Here is a 15,632-nt window from a genome sequence, read left to right on the forward strand (position 1 = left end):
TTTGGTATGCTTAGGAGCATCCAAGCAGAAATGCAGAGCAGTCATCACATAGTGAAGTCTGGAGTTCAAGGGAGCAGAGTTGTCAGACTGGCTGGAGAGAGAGGGGTGGTGGAGAGGGCCTTGGGCAGGAGGAGAGAGAGAGATGCGACCTTCCATGAAAACATATCTACGATACACACACACAAAGGCAAGGCACAAAACACTGTGTAGAATATGATCCTGGTTTTTGGATGAGTACTGTTTTAAAGGGGCTTCCTTGGTGGCTCAGTGGTAAAGGACCCGCCTGCCAATGCAGGAGACCCGGGTTCAATCCCTGGGTCCACAAGATCCCCTGTAGAAGGAACTGGCAACCCACTACAGTATCTTGCCCAGGAAATCCCATGGTCAGAGGAGCCTGGTGGGCTACAAGCCAAGGGATTGCAAAAGAGTTGGACATGATGCAGTGACTTAATAACAACAACAAACAGTCTTAAAAGTATATTGCTGCTGCTAAGTCACTTCAGTCGTGTCCAACTCTGTGTGACCCCATGGATGGCAGCCCACTAGGCTTCCCCGTCCCTGGGATTCTCCAGGCAAGAACCCTGGAGTGGGTTGCCATTTCCTTCTCCAATGCATGCAAGTGAAAAGTGAAAGTGAAGTCGCTCAGTCGTATCCGACTCTTAGCGACCCCATGGACTGCAGCCTACCAGGCTCCTCCATCCATGGGATTTTCCAGGCAAGAGTATTGGAGTGGGGTGACATTGTATATTAGATGTTTACAAAACAAACATCTTTATGTTTCCAAAAAAAATAATTCAAAGGCTATGAAGAGAAAGCTAATAGAACTGGGAATATGGGCCACTTTTGCCATAATATTTGGATTTTATATAAGAATGGGTATTGATTTATAAATAAAAAATAATGGCAGGAGAGAGCTGTCTGAGTGAACTTTCAAAGACATTAATTTCTAGCACAAGCCTCTATCTCCTTCGCTGGACTCTGGCTATGACTTTGGCCACCCTGCCCCAGTCTACCCTCTCGTGTCTCTTTGCCTGCAGCCTTCCCCCAGTCAGTTGCGACCAAGAAAGCTTCAGAATAGCCAGGAGAACCTGTGGTATACTTTCCCAGAGCCGAACTCACAGAAGAAGAATCTGAGTTCAAAGCCAAAGTCGGTATTTACCTCCAGAGTCCTGACAAGTGCATTTTTCTTCTTGGATGCAGTTGCCAATTTTATTCTCAAGCTTCTTTTTTCTTTTTTTTTTTTTTAAAAAAAGGTCATGGCATTTATAATAACAAGGCTCTAAAAATTAAATGTACCTTTACATGTTTAATTTCTGGCCATAATATAGTACTGAATAATAAGTGAGCGGACTTGAATGGCTATGGAAAAGGTTAACAGAAACTACTTTTAAACTGCCAGTTTGCAAGCCTGGGGCCTTCACCCTGTTACACAATAGGCATTAAAGAAAAATGTTCTTCCCTGGATGCAAAGATAAATCTTCATTTTGCTGGGAGTCTCAGCAGCAGAATGCTTTTAGGATTTTTCCATTGAGACATCACAGTGAGGAAGAACTCTTCATCCTGTCTCTTTGGCACCACCTCCTGTTTCCGTTTAAACACATTTCCCCAATTTGACTTGAGATAAGTAATGGAATTAGACAGCCGCCTGTCAACCCAGGACTTTTTTTCCCCCCAGAATCCAGCCCTTGGGTTGAAATCACCATTTGAGAAGAGAAAATCATTGTAGACTATTTTTCTACTGTTTCAAATAGCTCAGCTGGAGGGAAGTTGTTATTTCCTCTTTAGCATGCCATGCGGGAAGGATCTGTGGAACCAAACATGGCCCCACGCTGCCCCCAAACCCCCAGCAAGGTCAGGCCAGGAAACGCTGACAGCCTCACAGCCTTCTCCAGAACCCCTTGAGGCCAACTAGCTGGACCCACATCCTTGTTCCAAAAGCTAACCTAGTTTGGTGACACCGAATTCTCTAAACTTTAGCGTGTCTGTAAAGCTTTCGCAATCTAGAAAAATGGTACTGGTGAACCTATTTGCAGGGCAGGAACAGTGATGCATAAATCGAGAATGGACTTGTGGACACAGATGAGGAAAGAGAGGGTGGGATGAACTGAGAGAGTAACACTAACATAAACACACTCCCATGTGCAAACCAGACAGCTGATGGGAAGCTGCTGTATGGCACAGGGAGCTCAGCTCAGTGCTCCGTGTGACCTAGAGGGGTGAAATGAGTTGGAGTGGGGGTGAAAGGGAGGTTCAAGAGGAAGGGGACATATATATACTTATAGCTGATTCACACTGTTGTATAGCAAAAACTAACACACCATTTTTAAGCAATTATACTCCAATTAGAAAACAACATAGAGAAAAATTAAAAACAGAAATAGCTAACCTGTGACAACAGACGCAAAGAAGGAGCTGGCTTTAGAGACGGTGCTATTTTCTCAACTTCCTCCTCCAAAGGTTGGGGATGGGGTGGGAGAGAGTCTACAGAATGCCTTCCAAACCTGGCTGCTTGTGGGAACACAGTGACATTCTTTGCCTGATGGTTCACACTTCAAGATTCAGGCAAGTGACATCAGACCCCGGAGAAATAACTAACTCCTGCCAAACACAGCTATAGACCCTGAATCGTCTTCATGCTGAGGACTTGGCTGGCTGTTACTGAACAGAGCACACATGGTGGGGGGCCAGGGGAGGAAAGAGGCCCAGCCCATGAGGGAAGAGGCCCAGACTGACCCTACCCACACCTACCCACCATCTGAGCTGAGGAGAGATGCTTTCTCTCTGGAGAACCCCAGTTTCCTCACAGAGTGAATGGAAACTGAACGATGGCTTGCTGGTGCCAAAACCCTCTTCCTGCCAATGTGATCTAAGGTGGTAAAGCAGAAAAATTGAGTCATTCTAGGGGAGATCGGAAGTTCCCACCCACTCGGCTTTCCACTGTCCCTGTGTGGAAGCCTGAAGCACCTTCGAGGAACACCAGGGTCCCCTCAACATGGCGTGAAGGAAGTTAGGGGAGATCTTTCCTGACCAGATACCTGCAACTATGAAATGTTCATCTCAGCCAGGAGGGAGCTCAGAGTCCCTCCTCCAGAGAGAACGAGGCTGTTGAGCCCAGGCCGGGAGAAAGGGCTGTCTCCATGTGGAGGGGAGGGATGGAGTCCGGGTGGCGACAGGAGTAGACATGGAAGGGGGCTAGTGAGAGGCAACTTCCCAGCTGGGCCGGCTGTTGGGTGCCAGGAAGTACTGATAGCATGTAGGGCCCTGTGGGGCTCCTGGGCACAGGCCTTTCTGTGTCTCCTATTTCTTTGATTATAGGAAGCAGCTTTCATTCAGCCTCTATAACCTTCCCTGAGGTCCAGTGGGCAGATTCAAGCAGAAAAGTTAATTAGACAGGAGGTGATGCAAGACCAGGGAAAAACAGTCAGGAGCAACCTTGGGGCAAGGTCCTGTTTCCTCATCAATGGATAGACAAAATCTATCAAGCTGTCGTGCAGATACTGAAACCCCCTCCAAGTAGGAGAAGTTGACAATTAACGATGGTATGCTGCCCACAACCACATAGACCCCAGACCAGTTGGACCAAAGGTTGATGATGCTGACTCCTACTTACCCCACCACCAACCCATCAAAGAATATCCATGAGCTGATCATGCCCTTTTTGAACAATTAATATAAAACTTCTCACTATCTTCTTCAAGTTGGGATGCACCGTTTTGAGGGTATTAGCCAGCTGTGACCCCCTTTGCCTGGCAAAGCAATAAAGCTATTATTTTCTACTTCACCCAAAACTCTGTCTCCAAGATTCGATTTGGCACCCATGTACAGAGAAGCTGAGCTTTCGGCATTAATACCAGAAAAGATAGGGGAAGGATCTTTCCTGAGAAACTCTTAGAGATGGTACAGAAACCCAGGCTTAATGCGTGGATTTCAATCTCATAGCCCTCTTTTTAATGTTTCCCTTCCTATGGACAATCATTACTCCATACTCCTGAGGTTGGTTTGGCATCATAGAGATGAGAGATAAAGCAATTAAGTAACTTGTCCAAGGCTATAACGCAACTGAGAGATGTGAGAGGAAATATTTAGAGGTAGTGAATGATGACTCCACCTTCTATCATCCCCTCAGGGGCCACATCAAAGAAAAGATGCCAGAAAAAACAAAGAGAGAACACAAAGCTCAACAATTTGTCTTTGATTTCCTAAAAATATTCTTGAAACCAAATCTGATCAGACAAGACACTTTTGACTCGCAAGAACTGGGTTTGCTCTAATTCAAACAGCCAAACGCTGGAAGAAGCACAGCAAGATCAGAAAGAGAGTAAGTTAGATCCTGGCCTCACAAACCTTGGATGTTCACACCCAGTACTGGTCCCAAGTACTGGGGCTGCAAGAGGTCATGTATAGGGAAGGAGAAGCACAGGCAGAGACTGCTGCGTCCTCAGGAAAGTTCTGTCCACCACAGCACTTTCCTGCCTCCAAAGTCACCTCTGGGTCCTAGGCAGGAAGAGGTGATCCTGAAACCCTTGGGAGCTGGAGCTCCACAACAAAGAGCACCCGTGTCTCGCTACTAATGAAGCCCATTCTGAAACCAGTCTTGTAAAGATGTCCTCTGCGTGGAAGAGAAATGGTCGCCAGGCAGATTCAAGGAGAGATGGCTTGAGAGAACGAACCCATCACAGGCTTTCTTGACATCAGAAGGTCATAAAAGGACATCCTCAAGCTTTGCGTGGCCCTGAAAGGGGCCAAGGAGGGGTGGTGAGAGGATGAGTGAACCAAAAAGTGTAGGACTTAGAAGAAAGAGGACTCAGTGCGACCTGAATGAGCATGTGTAGCAGAGGTCACAGAGGTCTCAGAGCATCTCTCCTTGGCTGCAGTGAAGGTGAGCATGGCTGGACAGCTAATTAAAAATAACAAAACCCCAGAGAGGCAGATGCCAAAGAGACACATCAGCAACCACCTCACACCAATATGGTCACTCATAAGCCCCCATCCCAATCCTACTTTCTAGAGTTTAGATACAATCCCAAATAAATAGAATTTACCTGGAAATGACTACACAAATGTTTATATTACCAGAAGAAACCAGGGTTCAAAACAGAGGGGAGTTTGAATATAAAGTATCATTAACAACAACGTCACATTTTTGATATACCTGTATTTGTGAAATGATGAAATGTCATTTCTGTAATAGGCACAGACACAAGAGTGCTCCCAACACCTTTCAGAGCCACAAAGTATCTCATGAACAGAGTGGCCTGTGAATGCCACTCCTACCACATGCAGCTTCAGAGAGGCGCGGCCACCAGGTTAAGGAAGGCAGATAGATGGGCATGCCCCTCCACCCTCCACCTTGACAGCCAAGTGGCCAAAGGAAAGCTGCCCTTCGTTTCATCTCTGATCCCTCTTGAGCATCCATGCCCTCTTCTTTATTCCAGTTGCCACAACCTCAGTTCAGTGCTCACTGCCTGCCACAAACTATTGTGAGAGCTACGTGGAAAGAATCATCAACTCAAAGGAAAAAGTCAGCCTTCCCTTGGCTGATTCTGCTCCAGGTAGAATATCCTTCATTTAAATGTTTCATTTCACATAATGATCCTGGAGCTCTATCAGTGCCCTCATTGCCCATAATATGCCCTTGTTCCCCAGGGAAACACAGATCAAATCTGTATTAAATAGTTAAGCACCCTATCCTAATAGAGGATTATACTCTTCTTCATTAAAATATTGTTGGATATGTACTAAATTAACTACAGATGTTCTGTCTTATCACCAGTAGGTAGTTCCTACCTTCCTGCATGCTTATATAAAATATTTGCTTTAAGTCACAGCATAAATTGGGTCTCTGACCAAGAAGGGCAATCTCAGAGCCTCATGGTAAGAACTGTGCCCAGTTAGTACAAGTAACAGATGCCTTTCTTGCTACAGCCTTCAAAGGTGATATTTCTTAGACAATAGCTAGATGATACTAGAGACTGAGAGGGCAGTTCCCAGACTCTGACGACTTCATAAAAGCAAACTGTTGACCCAAGGGTCAGTGGAACAAAAATAATTATACAAGGCTGCAGGAACTAATGAAGGATAGATAATTTTGATCACTGGTTTTAGAATATTGCTGCTATTATTTTTTATGGTTCCCTTTTCTGATAATCATTTAATACAATCCTTATGCTTTCTTCCTGACCTATTCTCACTATTAACCTAATGGTTACTTTTACAAACATTTCAAAATGAAACACTCTCAAGTGGTAATCTTGTTCTCACCAGCTTCTCAGAATTCTACTTTTAATGCCAATGCAGTTACTTGCATAGGTTTGATAAGACTTTGTTCCAGTTTTCACTAGTAAGTGACTGAATAAATAAATGGCACACCCAAGGCCATACCTGGCGAGTCATACTTGAGAACGAATCTCATTTAATCAGATGCGACAAGCCCACCATGAAGTAACAAGGGTTTTACTTTGTTTAAAGAATCACAAAGCCTTCTCACAGAAAACTACAGGCAAATCACAGAAATGACTTCCTTACGTCGGTTTCCTTGTCTCAGAACAGAGGCATAAATAAAAGCAATAAAGAATATATTTGAAAAAAGAGGTTATGGAGACTTCCTAAGAAAGGTCTTAAGACATCTCCAAACAGAAGTTAATTTTGTGGATTTTGCTGCTTACCACACACGGCTTTGGGTTTTCTCACCAAAGTTCAAGGAGGCTTGTATAGATCAGTTAACATTTCTTCCTGGAGTTCTACAAATGATCAGGTCAAAACACAATGAGATCAGCTTTTTGGTAACTAAGAGTAATCTACGGAGATGATTTGTGACCCCCGTGTTTCACGGTTTACAGTGTCCTTCCACATCCTGGGTTAAACTTCCCAAAAAACCTTGTAACACAATATTCCCTTGGTTACCATGAACAAATTTACACTTAACCATCTTCATCTCTGCGCCTTGGAGAAGACAAGACAGCTTAGGAAGAGGCAAGTGGATAAACACTCACATCCTATTCATCTTCCTCCATCACAAATAGCTTCAGGCTTTAGAACACACGTTTGTGCAGGCATCCACTCACACACAGATGTCCAACACTGTTCATGGTATAGCCAGCTACAGCTGAGAAAGCCCAGCTCCACAGAAGGCAATCTTCTATCTAGGTTTCATTACAGAAGGCTTTTAAGGGACTGAGCCCAGTGGGAAAACATTACTTTCTCCATCAGGAAAACATTCGGATAGGCCCGACCTTTCCAGCCCCTCAGCCGTGGAAAGGAAACCACAGCCCCTGGGAAGTTGTTCTCCTTCCATCCATTCCTTGGCTCTGTGCCACATGCCCAGCAGAATATATTCATAGAGAAATGCTTTTGCCAGTAGTGGGGGGCCTACTGTTCACCGTCATGACATCTCTGCAGTCTATGTTTTGAAATCTGGCTTTCAGAAGTTCAAAGGATTTAGAGATTAGAGTTCAAGAAAGACCAAGGCACACCCAGGGCAGGCCTGGTCTTAACGCTGAAACCCTGCCCTTCCTACACCATAGCCAATTTGACCTCTAGAAAGAACCTAATGCATATCTTAGTCTAACAGAACTATTTTCAAAGACTCCCAGTTCTTTTTCTATCGAATGGAGGTTGAAGGCGGTTCAATTTGGAGTTCCTAAATGAAACCGGAGTACTCTTGCCAAGCACACCCATCTCCCCAGCCCAAACTAGATCGGCTCTGTTAAAGGCCAGGTTCCTGGCGTCTGGGGCAGACCTTGGCCACATCAGGCCACCCAGTGCCTCTTCAGTGCGATGCCCACTCACCATTCTTTTCTGCCTTGTGTTTTGGCGGCTCGGGCTCTGGGAGACATGGACATGGCCCATCACAGAGGGTGGTGAGACTTCTGCCAGTAGAGCAAGCATGAAACTCCAACTTGCACTGCAAAAGACAGACAGAACAAAGCTGTAAGAACACTGCCAAGGAGACCCCTCCCTCCTCAGCCTCCATGGGAACCAGCCAGTGCCCTTCTAAGCATGATTAGGCTCACAGAAGCAGAGACAAAGCAAAGGGAAGTTCATCTCTGTTAAAGGTCTCAATTACAGAATGTTAATTAAGAAATGGCTTTTTATGTTTTCCCAAATGCATAAAATAAATGTCTAAAAACACTGCATGGGGAGGCTTACTTTTAATAAGTGGTAACTCAACCATAACTGTCTATGTGAGTATCAGTATGAAATTTAACATCTGTGGTCCACAAACACGGAGGGCTGAAGGCTGCTCCACCTTGTCCCCTTACCCCCACTACAGAGGCTCTGCCTGTGTAGCAAGCCTAGACCCACTCAGCTGCTCAGGGAGCAGGGAGGAAGAGTAACAGTCTACTTAGTAAGTCTGGATGCTGTGTGTGAGGCCTAGCCCTTTCCCCTGGGAGCAACTGAGGAGCGATGCTTTTGCTTCAACCATCCAAAACCTACGTTTGACACAGTCTTTCCCCCAGAGGACGCCTGTGGCTGTCTAGCCTAGGAAACATTCACCGTATTCCAGGGTTCAAAATTGGAAGCCCCAAACACACACATTTTCTTGGCAATCCCTTCGTCTGTAGCAATGGGAGTATTTTGGCTACTCTCTGCCAGCTGTTTACTCTTAAGTCTCAACTGATTCAGAACAGGAGGCTAGAAGGATATCATTTACAGATGTAGAAGACCACAACGGTTAACAGCATTTTATTATCTCTACCTTACGGTTTAAGAAAAGGAGACTCAGATGCTAAAAAATTTGTGAAAGATCGTGACATTCACAACCCAGGATTTCAAACTCTGACTGACTCCAGGGCCAAGCACTTTAACAGTCCTCATCACTGGATCTGTCTCCTGAAGGGCCCGAGAGAACAGACAGTCTGCACTGCACTCCGTGTGTGGTTAATTATGCAACTGCGCTAGGGGCCTGGGTCTCAATTGTCTAAGGGTTTCCTCCCTTTTCACCTGCAAAATTCCCTAGATCAAGGCAGTATATAATCAGTCTTTGCAAAGGCCCACAGGCCCAGAACCATGTTGGTATTTGCTGGCGGTTCAAAGGAAGGGGAGGTAGGCAGAGGGGACAGAGCTCCCACTGTGCGTGTCGCGCTTATCAGGTGCCACGGGGAATCTTTTAAAGGGAAGAAAAGAGCAGATATGGTCCTTGCCCTTGGAAAACACAAATGCATACCTTTGAAAAGGCCACCAGTGTCTGCAAAGCAACGCATGAGTGCAGATGAACCCTGGCTCCTTGTGAGCGGATGGGCTGTTCAGTCCCCACACCGATTACACACCGAGGGAAGGAGAGAGGGTTTCAATCTGCACATACTGGAGTCACTCTCGTGTAACCCCTACTGTCACCCACACAGTCACCTGAGACCCTGCAGGGAAAGCACAATGGACAACCCAGCAGGGGGCTGGCTTCCTCTCAATGCAAGGCTTCCTTTTGTGCACAATGCTGGGTGTTTGGTACATGCCCGGTGTGTTGGCAGGCATGTTGGGGGCCATGTGAAAGGAAGCCATGACCCGGGCCACAAATGTCAACTGACAGTGAAGAAGCAAAAAACAAGCACAGAGAAGGAGCAAAAAATGAGCAATCTTATAGAGCCAGGTAGACGTGACTATAACAGGAGGAGATACGTGTGTGTGTGTAGGGATGCAGCACTGAAGAGCCTCCAGGCATGGGATGTGCCTACGGGTGGTCCAAATGGACAGAGGGAGCACCAGGAGGAACACTGGAAGTTGGCAGGTGGGTACCCAGGGTGAGGGGCTTCTTTGTAACTAGCACAGCCTGTGTGCATATGCCCAGGGCTAGGGGTGAAGACCAGGCGTCCCCGGTGGCTCAGCGATAAAGAATCCACCTGCAATGCAGGAGCCATAGGAGACACAGGTTCCGTCTCTGGGTCGGGAAGATCCCCCAGAGGAAGGCATGGCAACCCACTCCACTATTCTTACTGGGAGAGTCTCACGGATGGAGAAGCCTGGTGGGCTACCATCCATAGGGCTGCAAAGAGTCGGACACGACTGAAGAGACAGCACAGCACGGAGGTGAAGACCACTGTGGCCAGCTCTACTTTCTCCCCCTCCCCTGGGCGAGCTCCCTGTAACAAGCCTCAGGTTCAGGCTAGGGATTCTCATACTATTTCTCAACAGAATCCCTAAAGCTAATTTAGAGGAACAAATACATGTTTTACATGTAAATTTATAAAGTCAGAAGTAGTACAGTGACTCGCTCTAAAGCCTTATCATACTTTGACTGTAATCAAATAGACCGTTTATGCCTATGATGGGTGGTAATCCTCTTCTAAACATTCTCTGGCATTCCCAAAAGACAAACCTATACTTTGCTCAGTGCCTTGTGACATGAGAGCTGATGGGGATAGCATCAGCTGTCCACAAAAGCGCCACGGTGACAGCAGTCCTAGCCATAGAGCTGTCTTTGGCCAGTGGATTGTGAGTGAGGAATGAGGTTTTCCAGCTGGCACTTGTGGCAAAGAACCCCTGCCAACGTAAGAGACACAAGAGACTCAGGTTCAATCCCTTGGTTGGGAAGATCCCCTGGAGAAGGGCACGGCAACCCATTCCAGTGTTCTTGCCTGGAGAATCCCATGAACAGAGAAACCTGGAGGGTTACAGTCCATAGAGTTGCAAAGAGTTGGACATGACCAAAGCAATTTAGCACACATACACCAACCAGGTTTGAGCAACATTCAAAGAACCACTGCTTGGTTTCATCTCCTGCTATTCCCACCTACTATGGAAACTGCATGTGCTCCATAAGGGCTGCACCTTCGTTCTGGGACCCAGACAGCAGAGGACATGGAACAGAGCTGAAGCTGATCCACAGCTCATACACAACACGAACATGGAACTAATGCTTGCTGTCAGAAGCCACTAGTATTTGGGAATCACTCATATAATTTATCAACAGGTGACTTTCCACTCGACCCTAAAGTATATAACAGGGGAGAGTCTTAGTCACAGTCTTATCCCTGACTTGATATGATGCAACATATATAGCCCTGGCACCTCGTAGGTGTGCAGTGAATAGCTGCTGAATGACAGTTGGGAAGGGGGTCTGGTTCGCTCTGTGGCTCTAAACCTCTGTTGCAGCCGCCAGGAGCCACCAGTCTGCCTGCACGGAGTGCACGTGCCGGAGCTCAGCATCCGAGGCACTTGGCGTGAACCGTCACCGACCCTCCATGCTTCTGGTCCTCTTTCTGAGCTCCACACTTAACACTCTGCCTTTCAGCCTCCCTGCTCATGCCAGTCCATCACTGGAGTCGGAATCCATCTGCTTCCCAGATACCCAGAACAACTGCCCCTGGATATAGCCTCGGCTGGCGTGGGGACTCCAGCGCACTGCGATTCTAGCACTTGGGCTTCCACGGCAGGCCCCAGTGTCCTCGCCTCCACAGCCACTCAGTGTCGCAGCGTGGGCAGGCAGCCGGGTCCCTTCCCTGACTCCAGGAAGGGGCCACCAGAGAAAACAATATTTATCTGCAGTGGTGAAAAGGCATGCTTCAAGGACACAGATCTGCCTTTTATCTTCCAGAACAATATGTGGCATTTAAATGAAGCTCAAAAGGCTATAATTTCATTTTTTTATAAAGCTCGAAATGTGCTATTTAGAGATATGCAATGTATGTGGTAAAAGCTACTTTAAAGAAGCGAGGGTGTTGACAGATACCATCAGGACAGGGGTTCCCTCCAGGGAGGAAGCTGAGAACGGCATCAGACAGGAGCCCACAGCAGCCCTCTTGAACACTGGGAATGGTTTATTTCATAAGCTGGGTGTTGGATTTTAAGGCTTTTTTAGTAGGCATGGCAACATATAAATAATACATACATGTCTATATGTCAAGTACATTATGATAAAATATAAAACACAGTTTACAGACGTCTATCAAGGTAATGACCAACTATAACCATGTCTCTGGAGGAAGCTGGTTAGGAGGAGGAGGTGAGCGCACGTGTGTGGGGATGCCCCCCAGGGATTATCTTCAGGCAGGGACATCCTGTGGCCTGTAACACAGGCACCTCACTCATGCACCCTCCCTGCAGCTCCTTGCCAAGTCACACCCCGGCAGTTACCCACCAGTCACTTACCTTGTCCCCTCTCCCCTAGGTCCTTATTATGGAAGAAAAGATACAGAAGCCCAAAGGTGGTCATTGTGCCAGCTTTACCCAGGAGGGATACAGAACCCTCACAGTACAGGGCTTCCCATTAGACTGCTGTGCACCGTACCTGGGACCTTCACTCCTCCACTCCCTCTCTCAGCCAAGAGACCTAGGAAAGTTCTGGTCCACAAACCACCAATCACAGGCAGAGACAAAATGTAGACGGGGGTGGACCTGGCAGAAGCATCCTGGGTCTGTGCACACAGAGATTCTGGAGAAACAAGGCAGGTATATACTACCCCTGAGTATAGACCTGCCAAGAGAATGGGAGTCAGGAGGAACAAAGGCACATTACTTGGCCGATACAGGGATTCTGCTCCTGGCTGTAAAGATGAACCTGACCCAAGAGATGCCAGGCTCCAGCACACCAGGAAGTGTGCAGTATTCCTGGGAAAGAGGCAGTGGGGACAGAAAGCAAAGGAATGGAAGGATCTTCCTCCGGGCATGTGGGGAGGGAGAAATAAATGTCCTCCAACAACACAGGGACATCGCTGGCTCCTGCCCCACCTCAGGACCACACAGCAAGTCTCATCACTCCCACACCCTCCCCCTCAGTGTTCTCCCAAGCAGGAGCTGAAAACTGGCAAAATTATGGATGATGGAAGGTGCTTTCTCAGCAGTATGGACTTGCTCAGGAAGCTTGGGCCCACGTCTTCCATATGTGCCTTGCAGGTCCAGAGGATCCAAGCAGCCAGCCATGCCCAGCACCATCCCACCTCAGATGGGCTGTTGTCCTGCTTCAAAATGGGATCTGCAGAGCTCCTAGGTAAATGGGGTGGGCTGTGAGTCTACTGCTTAGAGTCTGCAGCCTGGAGGTGGCTTCTATTAATAAAAACAAACTGAAAAATGACATTCTTGGGAAGTGACACCCATAATTCCTCATTTTAGGGTAAATAACTTTGGAGTTGGAGGAGAGAAGAGGAACAGACAGGTACAAATAAAGTATATGGAGTGGAGAGCAGCTTAGTCAATCCAAGCTCACAAAGAGCTGAAGACAGAGGGGCTCCCTGGAGCTTGTCCATCACATGAGGAAAGAACACAGCTTAGTCAATTTAGAGTGACCACCAGAAGGTCACCAGGGCCCAGCGGGGAGAGCCTTTCCAGTCCTGGCCAATACTGGGAGCTGGTCTGAGCAGAGAGGACTCACGACTCTCCCTCTGGGGGGTAAAGCTTCATACCTAGTACTGTGTGTTGAATTACATCCCTCATGTTGGTCCCTCATGTTGGACTCCTAACCCCCAGTATCTTACAGTGTGGCTTATTTAGAAATATATGACAGAGGTAATCATGCTAAAATGCAGTCATTAGAGTGGACGCTAATCCAATATGACTGGCATGCTTAGAAGAAGGGGAAAATGGGACACACACAGAGGAAAGACGATGTGAGGAGTCATGCAGGGGAAGGGGGCTAGCCACAAGAAATGAATGAGGCTGCCAGAAGCTAGAGGAAGCAAGAGACATCTCTCCCTGGCAGCCGCAGAAGGAACCAGCCTTGCTCACACCTTCATTTCAGACCTCCACCTCTGGGACCGTGAGATGATAAACTTCTGTTGTGTAAGCCACCTGACTTGTGGCACTTCATTACAGCAGCTCTCACAAACTAACACACCTTCCATCCAGATTTTTAAAAAAGAGTCCCTACAGGATGGATCACCTTGTCTCAGGCTCACAAAGTGCAGAGCTTGTGCCAAGATGGCTCAATTCTCCTAAAAAGAGGGACAGAAAAACATGGACCAGCAGCCTCAGGATATGGGGCAGTTGGACATAAAGAACTTGGCCAATGTATCAGCTGAGACTTGGGCCTAGAAAAGAGGAAATGTGAAAAATTCATGGCTTTATATTGATTTCATGATAAAGCAGCTAAATAAGTAATCAGCCTTAACTATTGAAAAAAGCAGTCAAAGAAGTGGGGAATAAGTTAAGGACTTTAATCAGAGTAGCAGAACCCATCTTTCTACAAACACGAATAAAAAAATAAATACAAACCCCAGAAGCTTCGAGACCCCTTGACTTGGTAAAACACAAATGTCTTTCTCAATCATCACAGTAAGACAGAAGATGGAAGAAGAGGCAGAGATTTTCACAAATGGTCAGAAATATTGACCTACTTAAAAATAAATGTGCTAGCAGATTTCCCAACCAATCTTCCTTTCCATTTTACATAACATGCCAACACGTCGGAATGAGTGAATGTTTTCCCGCAAATGGCCAGTAAATCTCTCTCCTCTGTGATGTGTAAAGCAAAACTAATAACCTCTCTCTGGTTCACTGCTCACGCAGGCCTCCGCTGGGCACATTCTCCACCATACCACACTCTTCCTGTTGCCTCGCCCGCTTTGGGTATTATTTTTAACATTTTATTTAAATTGCTTTCTCCACTGTATTTCATCAACCTCTCGTCTATTTTTAAACCAGACTGTTGACAGTTCACAGTTGACAATTTTGTTCACAGTTGATGAATTCTGATTTGTTTTTATTCCCCCAAAATCATGTCAAGAAGTGGGGGCGGATAGTCTTCCAGCTCTGCTGGCTTTTGTAACTGGGTGCCAAGAAAGAGGCAGCTGGCGGCGCACGTTATCCCAGGGATGAGAAACAGCCATCCTCTCTGCCCAGGATGGGAATATCTCTGGTCACCTGGGTGGAGCAGCATAAACGAGGGGGAGGGGCTCGATCTCATACGGAACTCGACCAATCAGGCATGCTCGTGTGTGTCCCTTCTGGCATGCCACAAACTCCCTTCCGTGCCTATGGGGAGCCAGGGTCCACTCTAGGCTCTGAACCAATGGGACAAAGGGCCTCATGATGTTTATGGGGCAGGTATGACGAGGGCCCTGCAGGATGCACAACAGAGAGTAAGAGAAAGACAGTAATGGGGAGGGGATGGCACATTGTATGGGTGACCGGGAAATCTGGCCAGGGGACAGAATAAAGTGAGCCATGTGGCTACTGGGGAAAGGGGTTCCAGGCAAAGGGACGTGCAAAGTCCTGAGGAGGAAGAGGCTGACAGCTCTCGAGAAACAGCCAGGAAGACAGTGAAACTGGAGAGGAGTGAAGAAGGCCAAAACAGCAGGCACCAGCTCCACTGGGCTGATGGTGGGCCTCCGCAAGAGCGCGTCTGTGGGCAGGGCTCAGCCTTCAGATCTCATTCTCTGTCTCTCTCACATACACACCCACCCGCACACATATACACTCACTACAACACTCTCTCATGTACACTTTTCTCTTCTGAACTAACAGTTCCAAAGAAGGCAGACCTGAAACTTTCAAACCGAGTTGCTAAAAATATGAAAGAAAAGCTCTTCTTTACAGAAGAATGCCAGCTAAATAAATTTAGAAGGAATGCTGGAATTAGCAAATTATCAGTTTGCAATCCTCCCCGCACCGCCCCCCCCCCGCCCCCCCAGTGTAATAATTGAGTCAGGAAGGAATCACTTGGTGTTTGCTAAAAATAGGGTGAAAGTCTCCGGGGACATAAC

At 47.0% G+C, this 15,632-nt stretch overlaps 1 protein-coding gene across 2 annotated transcripts in view; it reads right to left on the reverse strand.

Moving 5' to 3' along the window:
* SPOCK1 (SPARC (osteonectin), cwcv and kazal like domains proteoglycan 1) overlaps positions 1–15,632 on the reverse strand; it is a 593,060-nt gene that overhangs the window by 121,873 nt on the left and 455,555 nt on the right. For both annotated transcript variants that reach the window (XM_027970268.2, XM_042250908.1), the window contains exon 6: positions 7,789–7,903. In XM_027970268.2, the coding sequence (XP_027826069.1) occupies positions 7,789–7,903 (115 nt within the window). The remainder of the gene's footprint in view (positions 1–7,788; positions 7,904–15,632) is intronic.

The sequence above is a fragment of the Ovis aries genome, chromosome 5 (genome assembly GCF_016772045.2).
Source record: "Ovis aries strain OAR_USU_Benz2616 breed Rambouillet chromosome 5, ARS-UI_Ramb_v3.0, whole genome shotgun sequence".
NCBI lineage: Eukaryota > Metazoa > Chordata > Mammalia > Artiodactyla > Bovidae > Ovis > Ovis aries.